The sequence below is a fragment of the Typopeltis vanoorti genome, chromosome 2 (genome assembly GCF_054136105.1).
Source record: "Typopeltis vanoorti isolate ZY-2024b chromosome 2, IOZ_Tvanoo_1.0, whole genome shotgun sequence".
In the NCBI taxonomy this organism is placed as follows: Eukaryota; Metazoa; Arthropoda; class Arachnida; order Uropygi; family Thelyphonidae; genus Typopeltis; species Typopeltis vanoorti.
The window spans coordinates 82,701,339-82,715,380 of NC_143550.1; the positions used below are offsets into that span (position 1 = coordinate 82,701,339).

The following is a 14,042-nucleotide window of genomic DNA, read 5'->3' on the forward strand; positions in this document are numbered from 1 at the left end:
CTCGAAGAACAAGAACTACATCTGTTATCATCTGTATGGCAAGCAGGACTGCCAGACCATTCTCATGATATTCCTTTAACACAGGATTAAATGGAAGATAACTGTGTTGCACTTGTGAGAGACTATTTTTAGAATCAGCATTAGCTATGAAGCACTCCCATAACCTTAACCAGCATGGTTATTCTGATTTGCCAAAGATCTAAAAGAAGTCATTCAGAGACCACAACAAAAAGTTCTCCTCCAAATTAACTCTGCTGTCATCCAGCCCCTAGGGGAAAGGGTCCTTGGTAGGACATTAGTTTCTTTTCAGTTACAATATAAATTGTTTCCAAACATTCTAAATGGGAGTTTGTGTGTGTGTGTGTGTGTGTGTGTGTGTGTGTGTGTGTGTGTGTGTGTGTGTGTGTGTGTGTTCCCCATAGTAGTAATCTGTGTTCTCATAATACTAGTTAGAAGAGTGACAAAATATTAGCAACTTCGATAAATTATTATTTTCGCTTCTGGTGTTAAATTGTGAAGCACTGTTATGAATTATGTGGACATACATGGAGTAATTTCTGACTTCAGTTAGAATAATCAAGATAAAGTTTCTTTGTATTGATTATTTAGACTTAAGTCTAAAATTAGTAACAGCATTTTCTACATAACCTTCAGCTGTTTTTTTAACAATAACAGATTTCTTGTCCTTTTAACCTTTGTGCAGATAATACCAATTTGCCATAGGTCTAGAAAGTTCTTGTGTGCAGCTGATATAAAAACCCCAAAGAGCAAAGCAAGTACTACAACAAATAGCAATCCCTTTATTACGGTAGGGTCAGAATAACTGGAATTAAGCTGCATTACATAATTCATGCAGCTATCATGAAAGAGAATGAAATCCATATCTTATTTAGCCTTTTTTTTCTCTTCTCTTTGAAATGGATCAGAAAGCTATTAATTACTAATGATTACAAAAAAGTACAGTTAATTTTTTTCTAATACCATCTCTTCTGAGATGATAATAATTAATGACCTGGTCAAAAATAATTTTTTTCATTTAATTAACTGAAAAATAATTAGTAAAATGTGATATTCTTTAGTTACTAAACTGCTTAATAATATTTAAAGGTAATAATTCACCAAAATAATTTAAAATAAACAAAAAGAACCTAGCACATGGCTTACCTCTGCATAAAATCGCAGGTCAACTCTTATTTTGCTAGGGTTATTAATCTGAAACACAAGAAAACAAACTTTGTTAAATTTAATTAAATGCTTACATAAACAATTCTCAAATACTTTCAGTACATCAAAAATAAAAGGTTAATTATTGTGCATATAAAATCCATATGCATAGAACAATATTTCTCAATCTTTAAAGTAAAATTTAATAATCTAAATAATAAGTAGATTTTGTTCGCATTTCATTATATACAAAGTACTCAAGGTTTATTTTTGTAACTCAAATAATACTGCAATAAGTTCATCTCTTATACGTTACAACTGACAAGTCTGATGAATTTTTCAGTCAGTCAGCACATTTCATTTTCTTGTGAGTGAACCTAGTCTTGTTCAGAATGTCAATTTTATTATACAAAATATTGTCACTCTGATTATAGATGAAAATCAAAATTTAAAATATTGAAGTTACTTGCCTTTCAGTATTTGCTAAAATGGGCTTTCAGCCAATATCTATCCAAGAGTTGTTCTCCTCTTCGTATTCCTATTACAACTGACTCAATATAGCAAACTTATACAGATCACAGAAATAATTTGCTATAGTAAAATGCCTTTAGAAAAAAATTATGTCTATGGAACTTTTCAAGTCTTTCTGGTAGACTGTTATAACAGTGTTTGCTATAGTATGAATTTATTGTAATAGTGAACCCATAGAAAATGATTTGCACCTCACATTTCTAGAAATGTGAATGGAAGGATTAAAAGGAAAGTAAGTGAATACTGATTATTATTCTTATATTCCTTATCACCCCCCCCAGCTTTAGTACGATATCATAACATATATTGATTGTATATACTGTTCTTGTTTTTATGTTAATGACTGTGCTCAATACACTGAGAGCTGCTCACTTCATTATGAGTTGTTCTAGGTATCAATCAAAAGTATGACCACAGAGATCATATTAGGAGAATTACCACCTAGGTGCAATTCAGTTCTTATGAGGATCTTGTCAGTAAGTGGGTAAATACTGTAGGTCAGCATTCTCAACTAATGGGGACAATTATATGTACATCAACACACAAAACTGAAAATCAAGGGGTCAATGTTCTTTGGTACACAGATCATATTAACTGAAAGTCAGAATCCAATAGAAAATCAAACGTCTGCCAACCTGACTGGTATATGGAGGAGCAGAAACCCGGTGAGAGCTGGTGACTAGTAGAGTGTCCCAAGATTCACTGCTAGGACTACTACTAAATGATGTTTGTAAAAAGAAAGATGTTATTTGGTATGGTGACTCTTATAATAAAACAAGCCATTGATGAGCATGTTATAACTTCAAGTTTTCTTGGAGTGAAAATTAAGAATATAAAGAAAGCAATTCAAAAACAGAAAAGAAGAGTAAATGAGATTGCAATTGTAGTAGGTACTAATGACTTAACTAGCGATAAGTTCAGCATGAGAGAGGACATGAAGAGGTTGTTGGAAAAAGCAAGAGTGAAGAGTGAAAAATGTCATTATTTTTACCTCAATATGATAAAATTGAATTAATAAGAAGGGCTATGATGGCAAACAATTCAATGCATAGGCTGCCTAGAAGGAATGGATGCAGATGTGTGGAGCAAGTTCCAGGGAAGATTGGATTTGTATAAGAGGGATGGCCTACACCTGAATACATTTGGTATCAGGAATCTAGAAAATCTAATAACTGGTATGAAATCTAACACAGAGAGTCAGGGAAACTAAATTATAAAGGGAGGAATGGTGAGAATGTGAGTGCAAGAGCAACAATATTATATAACTGTGTTAATGACAGGAATGGGCTTTGTCATGGAAACGTTGACAAGCAGAGAACAATTTTAACTTTGTGTTGGTCCAGTTCAGAACCATGAAATGTGTGCAAAGATATCTGTATGTATAAGGCACTAGAGAAGAATAGAGATCTGCAAGTTGTCCAACTGTGTCATGCAAACTGCAGACAAGAGTATACAAAAGAAAATGCAGGTACTAATGTGAATGCTAGGAGCATCAGAAACAAAGGGGTAGAGTTTGTTGCCTTAGTCAATATGTTGAGACCTCAGATTGTAGGCATTAGTGAAACCTGGCTATCAGAATCAGACGTAATAACTGGTATCGAGTGTAAAGTGTACACTATTTTTGGAAGGATAGAGAGGACAGGAGGAGGGGGGGGGCATGCTGCTAATGATATTGGATGACTTGAATCCAATTAGAGTTGAGACCTATGATGTACTACCATCATGTACTACTACTAACAGTATTTCATGTGGCAGTGAGTTTGAAGCCATCTGGTGTGAGGTGGAATTTAACAAGATCAATTACATAGGGTGTTGTTACAGACCTGGTGGATCGATTGTTAGTGATGAAGAAATGCATCACCAAATAGAAAAGATGAGCGTGAAAAGAGTAATCATAATGAGAGACTTTAATTATCCAAATATTAATTGGGTAGCAGTAGAATCTCATGAGAAGAATGAAAATGCATTTATTGAGTTGTTGCAGGACAACTTCCTTAAGCAGCATGTGACAGAAGGAAATTGAGGTCAAAGAGTGTTAGATTTCATTACAGTGTCAGAAGGCATTCAGTTAAAAATGTAACTACTCACTTGGGAAGTTTATCTGAATGTTCCATTCAGAAAAGGTTACATGCTGAACTACATAGCAGGAAATTATGACAAAACTGAGGAGAATACTGAGTTCAGTAGAATGGGATCAGTTGCTGGATGGGAAGAATATCGGCAGTTCATGGGAAGAATTTAAACAATACTTAAATAATGCAATATCAGAATGTGTCCCAAGTGTTCTAAAAATAAATAGGGTAGGAGTCAAATGGATGTGTAACCTTATTAAGCAACTGATTTATAAGAAAAGGATGATTTGGAAGGAATATTGTGTGTATAAGGATGATGTCTATGAAAATTATAAGCAGAAGGCTGGAACAATCACAACTGTTGTATGGAAAGCAAAATCTGAGTATGAAAAGAAACTGGCACTGCATGATAAAGACAACTCACAAGAATTCTATCAATATGCTGCAAGTAAAAGAAAGAATAATTATGAAAGAATAATTCTTCTAAATGCAGATGGTGTGAGGGTTACAGATACAGAAGAGATTGTTGAACTAATGAGTGTCCATTTTGTTAAAAGCTATCAACCTGGTGTACGGGACATAGAGCTCACTGCAGCCTCTTCACTGGATGAAGAAACTCAGGTGTATGAGGACAAGATATTAGAGCTGTTGCACAAACTGAATAAGAATTCAGCAATAGCGACTGATGGGATATTAGCACGTGTGCTAAAAGAGTGTTCAGCTGAACACTCTTTTCCTTTCACCAGGCTGTTTAATATGAGTCTCAGAACAGGGATGTTTCCACAGGAATGGAAAAAATGTACAGTAATTCCAATGCACAAGGGTGGTGCAAAGACTGATGTAGCCAACCAACAACCAATTAGTATCTCAGGAATGGTGGTGAAGATTTTGGAAAAATTGGTTATGCTCGCATTCAGAAATGGACTGACAGTAAATCTCTACTTTGCAATGAGCAACATGAGCTTACTAAGAGAAGGTCATATTTTAGCAACTTGCTCACATTCTATAACTATGTTACCATTGAACCATTGAAGTAAGAGAATGGATACAATACTTTTGGATTTTGCTAAGACTTTTCACCGAATATAGCATGGTAGACTATTGCATAAATTGGAGAATATGGGTTTGGGATATAGAATATTAGAGTGGATAAGAGGATGACTGATTGACAGATATCAAAAAGTGATCTACAGGGGATGTGAGTCTGCAGGATTTAAGGTAACCAGTGGTGTACCACAAGGAACAGTGCTTGGTCCACTGTTATTCAATCTATAGATTAATGATATTAGTCAGGATTTGACAAGCGACATACAGCTATTTGCTGATGATACAAAGATAGGTAGGGTAATCAGGAATGCTGCTAATACCCAGTACTTGCAGAATGATTTGAATAGGCTGGAATTGTGGGCATGGGAAAATGGGTGTCAGTTCAATGTCAGTAAATGTAATGTCACTCACTCTGGTGTGATTAGATATCCTATGTATTGGCTATTAGATATCCAAATTATATTGGTGGGATTATGCTAGAAGAAACTGATTTAGCTAGGGATCTTGGAGTGTTAGTAGATAGGAAGTTGAAGTTCACAGGCCATGTAGCAAAGATTGCAAATACAACTCAAAAGATAACTGCAATGATGAAACGAATGGTCACAAGTAAAGATAAGAATGTCATTTTTACCTCTTTACAATGCCTTGATAAGATCTCACTTGGACTATTCTGTGCAGGTCAGGTCACCTGGTTTCCATTGTGATTCTGATATAGGAGAGTGTTAAAAATGAGAATTTGTAGACTGCAGACACTAGAAAACAGGAGAAAGAGGGGTGATATGATTGAGACTTATAAACTTCTGAAAGGATCACACAGGATTTCAATTGATGGAATTTTTCAATTTATGGAGGATGGGGAAAAGACAAGAGAGCATTCTTGGAATGCTGAGAATGAATGCTGCCAAGAATGGGGGGTGAGGGCTAGATTTTTTACTCATAGGGTGGTGAGTGATTGGAATGGATTGCCACTGGATGTTGCAAGTGCAAGCAGTATGAATGAATTCAAGAATAAGTATGATAGCTGGTGCATGTAGTAATTGGCTTTCCTTGATGAGTCCTTGACTCCTTGGAGGTTTCTCTTAATAATAATAATATAATAAATTTAGTTTAATCCTTTATCCAAGTGTAAGCAAACAAAGTTTGCACCTGAAGTATCTTCAGGACTGAGACAACTCGTGGTAAAGGTGGACCAAGCTCTCATCACTCCTTGTCTCAGTATCTCCCATAATGCAAAGCACATTTCCTTGCAGTCATGTATAATGCTATGCATTAAGAGAATGGCTACTACTCAGACCGGTTTCGCCCTTTGAGGTCTCGTCAGTGGGAGCCAAACCCAGAAGTGGTGATACTAAGGCAGAAGCAATGGAGAAGTCATATTTACCTATGCGAATTGCCAAAAGGTGTACCACCTTATTATTAAATTACTCTGGATTTAGAGAAAGATATTGGAAGTGTTTTTTCTTTTCTTTATTATAGTCTGATCAAGTGGGAAAAAAACTTCCAGCATCTTTCTCTAAATTCAGAGTAATTTATTAACAAGGTGGTACACCTTTTAGCAACTCATATAGGTAAATATGACTTCTCCATTGCTTCTGCCTTAGTATCACCACTTCTGGCTCCCACTGACGAGACCTCAATAAAGGTCGAAACCGGTCTGGGTAGTGACCCTTCCCTTAATGCATAGCATTATACATGTCCGCAAGGAGATGTGCTTTGCATTATGGGAGATACTGAGAGAAGGAGTGATGAGAGCTTGGTCCACCTTTACCATGAGTTGCCTCAGCCCTGAAGATACTTCAGGTGCAAACTTTGTTTGCTTACACTTGGATAAAGGATTAAACTAAATTTAGTATAGTCTAACCAAGGGGGAGAAAACTTCGAACATCTTTCTCTAAATCCAGAGTAAGTTATTAATAAGGTGGTACACCTTTGGGCAACTCGTATAAGTAAATATGACTTCTCCATTGCTTCTGCCTTAGTATCACCACTTCTGGGTCTGGCTCCAGAAAAAAACTTCCAACAAATAATAAGAATAATTTATTCATTTGACTTCCTACCATACCGGCTTTGTTGATTCTGTTGTCTATTTCCAATTTAATTTACCATCTGGTAAATAATTTACCAAAAAATTGTTTAACTTTTATATTTATAATATTGGTTTTGATAGGTCACATCTTTGACTACTTTGCTGAAACATGGTCAATCTGGATTCAGAGGAGATAAGGAGATATTGAAAAGATCCAGTAGAGGATAACCATATTGTCTATCCTCATATGTACAGTTTTGTTGCTACACAACTTTTCATGAGGACAGATAGACAGACCGGGAATGTGATCTTCAAAGTTTGAGTAATAGTTGAAAGAATATAGAAAAATAAGCTGGTAAGGGAATATATTACAGTATACATATGAATGAGATTTTACATCTGATGACAGGTCTTGGAATAAAGCAGGGTCAATCCCTGGAACAGGAGTAAGGATGAGAAGTTAATAAGCATGTGAGGTCCAACTTCTCACATATGGGTTACCAATGAATGCTCTAAGTGTAGTATCTCAGATGAATGGTTTTTAAAGAATGATAGGTATTCAGATACTATTAGATCTAGAAGAACCCCTGCTTAATGAATTCTTGACTCCCTGAAAAAGTCAGATAATAATAAAACAAATATACACAAATCAACATGCCAGCACAGAAGCACTGCACTATCAGCACAATGAGATGCTGAGCATATACATTAAGTGACTAAGAGAAAAAGAAGCTTGAATATTTAGCACATATCCTAATTAAAAATGTACACAATGTGAAAATGGTTATTAACCTCCTAGAACAAGCACCTAAAGAGCTACCCAATAATAATAATAAAAAAAAAATCTTAACTGCTAGAGTTGTGTTTTTATATAGGTAAAATGATAACTAACAGCTAAGTCTTGAAACAACCTATGAAACTAGTTAATGAAAATAAATTCATATTGTATTGAAGTAATCTCATATAAGGTTTCACAAGGGTGAGTGTATGTATGTGTCAAACTACTTTTTAAATCAAATCCACAGCATCACTTACTGAAAACTTACCTTTTCATCCTTTTTCAAAGGTAATACTTTCTGCCAGTTTTCCAGAAGTTGGACTGCAAAATCTGCGTACCGCTGATGAAGTAGTGAGCAAATTTGGACAGCAGAGCTGACATCAGACATCTAAAAAAAACAAAAAAAGTTTTTGAGTAATACAGACCATTCAAGTAAAGCATAATAGAAGGAAATTTTGGATTTGACACACTTAGCAGGTTGCTCTACACATAATTTTCAGTATTCTAGCTTAAATGAAATATCACTAAAAGCAAGTCAGCAATTTTTTTTAAAATCTGCATAAAATAAAGAAAATATTATAAATAAACAATAGAGAAGTTCTTAAAATGAAAACACAAAAATCATCCTTTTAAATGACCTAATGATTATAATACTTATAAAAAAATTAAATATACATTATTCTGATGAAAATAATTCTATATACTCACATACAGTACCAACCAAATATAGATTCTGAAACCACTCATGAGTGAGATATATTAAAAAAAGAAACGTATGCTTTACTTCCCTTTGGTGTATATGATATTCATCTTCCATCAATTTCTGATATATCAAGTCATCCCAAAATTAATGTTTTTAGCATTAATTTTGGAATGACTGATTAAATTTTGAAAGGATAGAAAAGATAAATCACTTGTTAATTTAATCAAGTATATATTCTCCATTTGAATCAAAAATGCTCTTCCAACATTGTAAAAGCTTCATAATGCCATTTCTATAGAATTCAGGCGGTTTGGATGCAAGAAGTCGCATAGGCTCTATTTCAATGCCTCTAATGTATTGTAATTTTTGTTAACAAAATGTTGCAAACTTCAGAGGATGTGGAAGCTTTTCCCAGCTGAGTTCTTCAATCTTGGTACAGGTGATTCTTGCACTATGAGGGCATTCGTTATCATGGTTAAAAACAATATCCTTTCGACTGACCAGAGAACACCTCTTTTCTTTCAGTTTTTCATTCAATCGATCAAGTTGTTCACAGTATACTTTAGCTGTGATTGACTGGGTTTGTGACAAGAGTTCAAAGTGTACAATACCAGCCATATCCAAACAAACGATTAACAAAACCTTATGAGGGTGAAGGTCTTGTTTTGGCTAAGGTTTAGCCTGTTCCCCTGAATGAACCCACTGCCTTTGGTACTTAACATTCTTGTAAAGTATCCACTTTTCATCATTGGTGACTACACAACTCAAAAATGGAGATGAACTTCTCGAAAATGAACAGCAGTGCAGATGTCTGCGGGATCTCTTCGACTTGTTCGTCAGTTCATGAGGAACCCATTTGTTGAGCTTAGACACTATTCCAATTCTTGTAAATGGCAATGGATGGTCGATGACAATGAATTAAGATCTGCTAAATCATCTTCAACAGTTACATTGGCATTTCTTGCAATAGCAGCTTCCAGCATATCATTATCAACAGAAAGGGAACCAAGAGCGAGGGGAGTCTTTCAAGCTAAAGTCACCTTGTTGAAATTTTTGGAACCATTGCTGGCAATTTTGCAGATTCAGAACATTATCTGCATACACTTCTCGCACATTTTTTGCAGTGTTAGCGGCATTGTTGCCTTTTTTTTTTTTGAACTCAAAGGATGTGCTCTTCGGTGACCTCCATAGTAATAAATGATTATTTAAACAATAACTTATGTATGGTGTTCTTGCAGGGTGGAATTCCTTAGAATAAGACTGCCTCAGCTTAGTGGTACTTATAAAGCTTTAAAAATTCATGTTTAGACAAGCTGAAACATGTCTGAACAAGTACAGTATAAAATACTACATTACTTTTGGGAAGTATAGGTTAATATGAGAAGTACATAATTAAGTTTACATAATTACTTCCTTCTTAACAATTCTACCCCACCCACCCAAATTAATCATTATACACCACATCAGGTTTCCAATATTGTAAGATGTCAGATTTAGCACCTCAGTCTTCTTCAGAGAGCCTTTTTTAGCTGCAGTCTTGTCATTAAGAATCAAATGCTAATGACATCAAGTTGTTTCTAATGTCATTTTTAAAATGACTCTGAAGTCAATTCCATCAGTTAATGCCCGAATTTTTCTTGGGTTCTTATATCTGTGGTCTAATTTCTGATCAACTGTTTCTTTAATTTCTAACTCTAGGATCTCTATAAGTTAAAATCACTTTGAACGTAAGTTTTTAGCTAGTATTTCTCTAATTCCATATAAATTGACTCAACAGACTTTGTCAATTATATTAACTAATTCTACATTTAATGTGCAATCTTCACAAAAAAAAAAAAAAACTGTCTATAAACAGCTGAAATGTTTTATTTATTGCATAGGTTCTTCCAGTGAAAACATAGCTGACGTTTATATAATTATTATTATTATTATTATACAGATATCTCCAAGGAGTCAAAAGGCTTAATCATGGAAGACCTAAACTACTAACCTTTATACACACAACACGTATCATAGCTACAAACAAAAAAATCTAGTCAAAGCAAACGCACGCACACACACACACACCTTCCAGGGTTGATCCCTAATTTTCTCTCTATTCATCATGTACTGAAAAATTGCTTGTGTGTCAATCTTATAGAATCTTTTAAAATTTCTATTATGTCCCTTCTTTTCTGCCTATCAACTAACATTTGCAATCCACATACACCTTCAACCTATCCTTATAAGAGGATTCTTCCCTGCTCATTGGAGGCCTGAAGTGGCTTGATAACATTCGTGTTTGGTCTAAAGAGCAGGGTTTCTGGGCTATATAAAAACAAATATATATATATATATATATATAATTGATTAAAATAGGGAAAAAAAATCATTACCCCACCTACAGTACAAGATGTATTATGTTACAAATAACCTTTTGTGAATGGAAGCAACATATAAAAAAAATCTACAGACCTATCACTAGTTTAGTCACTTGTCTCTGAATTTTCTCCACCACCACCTGATTCCTAAGAAATCCAGGTGACCAAATCTATACATAGCTATTCAGTCAAGAAGTGATCGAATCATAGCCTTATAAGGAGAATAGCAACCTCCTTTTTTTTTTTTTTTTTTTTTTTTTTTTACTTTTTAGTGTTTTTCAACATTCAAGTAATTCTTTGAGCTATTTTATCAAATTTTGCAATATACCCTCTGAACTTCAACTCTCTGTCCATTACCTGTGAGTCCCTAGCCTCAATCTCTTACAATTCAGTACCATCAATGTGATATATAATATGTAACCTTGTCAATACAAAGTCCATAACCTTACATTTTACAACATTAAATTGACAATCATTATCCTACACCGACAATGCTAATTAATTTAAATCATCCTGCAGGATATATACATCACTTTTACCAATTACTGCTCCTCCTCCAGTTCTGCTCTGTCAGCAAATAACTGAATATTCCGTCCCCCCTTAAATCATTCTCTATATCATTAATCTACAAATTAAAGAGCAGCCACCACCTGCAGCTTCATAACCACTACCATTTGCTTCACTTTCGTTAAGCAAATGGTAGTGGTTATAAAGCAATTTGCTTCACTTTAGTTAGTAATTTCCCATGCAGTATTCTGTCAAATGCCTTTGCAAAGTCCAGCAGTATCAATGTGTAACGATTTTGCTGCCACATTCCAACATAAAAATGTGCACAAATTCACACGGAGAGAAGATGCAAGAAGTAAGAAAGTCTCATTGACTATTATATAGTTGATAGCGATGTTTTCCACTGATTCACACAAGAGTATACAGAGGATTTGAAATAGGAAGTGATCACTATTTAGTTTTGAGCAGAATAAAATTGAATTTCATATTGAAAATAAGTGTCTTTGTAAGAAAGTATTAAAATAAATCAAGGTTGAGCAGCAAATCTCATCCAGAACATTTGGTAGGGAAATTGCCCATAATTATAACACTGTTTTATTTTTCTCATTAGATACATATATCTTCGTCTTTTTATAGCACTAGAGCTTAAATTAAGCCTTGTCCTCAAGGCTTAATTTAAGTTGTCTCTGTCTGTCCAAAACTTTACTTCTCCAGTCTGGACATTGTAATATGATATTGCTCTCTTGACTAATGGTATCTATTCCATCATGTTGTGGTTTTCCTTTTGGACTTTTACCAATAATTTTATTATTCATTGTTATGCCCGATTCTCCAGAAACCACTATCATTCACTGGGCCAAATATATACATATATATATATATTTAAATGTATTTAAATATATATATATATATATATATATATATATAAATAAATGAATATATCTATTCTTGTAAATAAGTTAGATAGGGTAAACGGCCCTGCCTACTCCCTATACGGGAACAAATAGGCGTTAGCTGTTTTTTTTTTTTTTTTATCTACAAGAACTCTACTGCGATCATCTGGAATTCAACCATCTGAATTATGTATGCAATGACTGTAAGACTTTTACACCTCTATATTATGGCATTTCTGGTTAAAAACATCTATTTCAGCTGCCATCTTACATTTTAGGTTTTGATGGCTATTTCTAGTATTGATAAGTAGTCCTGATTGCATTCCTCTTGGATAGTTTCTACCAATCCTGTCACTTCTTGTTTCATTTAGTAATCTTTCAAAGTAATTATTCCAGACATCTAGAATATTTTTTTTCAGTTTTCATGTCACTCACCTTTACCATTCCTAATGTAGTGGTAGATTTGAGCTGTGCTAAAAAAATATAAAAGAAAAGCGTTTAAGTAGTGTACAGTGTGACTTTTTATCGCAGATTGTGCTGCATTTTTTTTTTGTTTGGATACAAGTGTTGTTGGAATTTTTTGGTGTTTATATTGTGTTTTGCTACTTGTTTGTTCTTAATGCTTATACATACTTCTGAAAACAATGTCCATAAAGAAACACATGGCAGCAAAAAAAAAAAAAAAGTTTCAGTGTGATGATCAAGCTCGGCCTTGGATTTTTTGGAGCGAATGCGTTGCAAAAATTGCTATACACCAAAAAAATGTGAAAGATTTGTGAACTGTATGGGTAAATGAGAAGGAAAGTGTTAACGTATGTGGAAAGTGGTTTGACATTTTAGGAGCTTAGGCAAGAGGTCATCAAAATGAAAAACAAAATGAAATATAGAAGAGGATATTAAACATTTAAAGAACAGATTGGATGATGAGAATGAGAAAGTTAGTATTATGAAGAAAGAATCAAAGAATAGTCCGATTCCCCCATCTGTGTGTATGGGGACTCGATTATTATAGGCGTGATGACTAGTGAAAAAAAAAAAAAAAAAAATGCACAGCAGGAAAAGTATAGAAAGCGTGTTTGTGCACATTGTTCCACCAGGAAAACACATGCTTTCCTGGTGGAACAATGAAACAAATAACTGATGGGTTGAAAAGGAAAGACCAGGCATCAAACTTAGCAGTAGTCATGGGCACAAATGACTTAGTTGGGGGAAAAAGAATGTTGATAGAGACTTGAAGCAGGTAAAAAATAATAGTGTTGTTGAAAAAGTCATTAGCATGTTGCCCAGATATGACAATAGTGAAATGACAAGGAGAGCAGAGATAATGAATACTAAGATGGCCAAGTAGTGAAGTAAAGGGGGATTCAATTTGCAAATTTAAAGAAGTTGGAATGTTCTAAAGTTGATTGACTGCATTTGAGTGGGTTTGGTGTAGGGCATTTAGGAAGGCTATTGTTTTCTGAGAAGGCACAGAGTAAAGAAATTAATGTAGTAAATGATCAGAGTCTACTTGTAAAACAGGATAGCACAACTAAACGGATTGTACAAGTTGCAGCAGCACAAGTGATGGAATGCATAAAGGTGAAGAGAGAGGTATGAATGGAAATCAGAGTCAAGATTGTGGAAATGGGAGGTCAAGTCAAAGAGAGAGGGGGGGTATAGCAGTTAGAATAGAGAATATTTGTACTGGTGTAATGGCTCCAAAGACACAGATTGTTATGTTTATACACAAATGTAATGTGTATTTGAAATAAGAGCCGAGTTTATTGCACTGATTGAGTCAGTAAGCCGAAAGATAATTAACTGTATAAGAGAATCTTGGTTGTCTGAGGAGGATGTGATGTCAGGAATAGAAAAGAAGGATATATAATTTTCCAGAAGGATAGAAATGTGAAGAGGGGGAGTGCTGGTAATTATTGCAGAGGAATTGTGCCCATAAAGTGTGGAAGTTGATAGTGCAT

The 14,042-nt window shown here is 34.5% G+C and overlaps 1 protein-coding gene across 8 annotated transcripts in view; it reads right to left on the reverse strand.

The window, feature by feature from the left end:
- Upf2 (UPF2 regulator of nonsense mediated mRNA decay) overlaps window positions 1–14,042 on the reverse strand; it is a 705,876-nt gene that overhangs the window by 570,947 nt on the left and 120,887 nt on the right. For all 8 annotated transcript variants that reach the window (XR_016550243.1, XR_016550244.1, XR_016550245.1 and 5 more), the window contains 2 exons: window positions 7,887–8,006; window positions 1,165–1,212 (listed from right to left, as the gene is read on the reverse strand). Coding sequence is in view for 5 of the 8 variants with exons in the window: in XM_090412106.1 (XP_090268232.1) it covers window positions 1,165–1,212; window positions 7,887–8,006 (168 nt within the window). In the remaining 3 variants the exon portion in view is untranslated. The remainder of the gene's footprint in view (window positions 1–1,164; window positions 1,213–7,886; window positions 8,007–14,042) is intronic.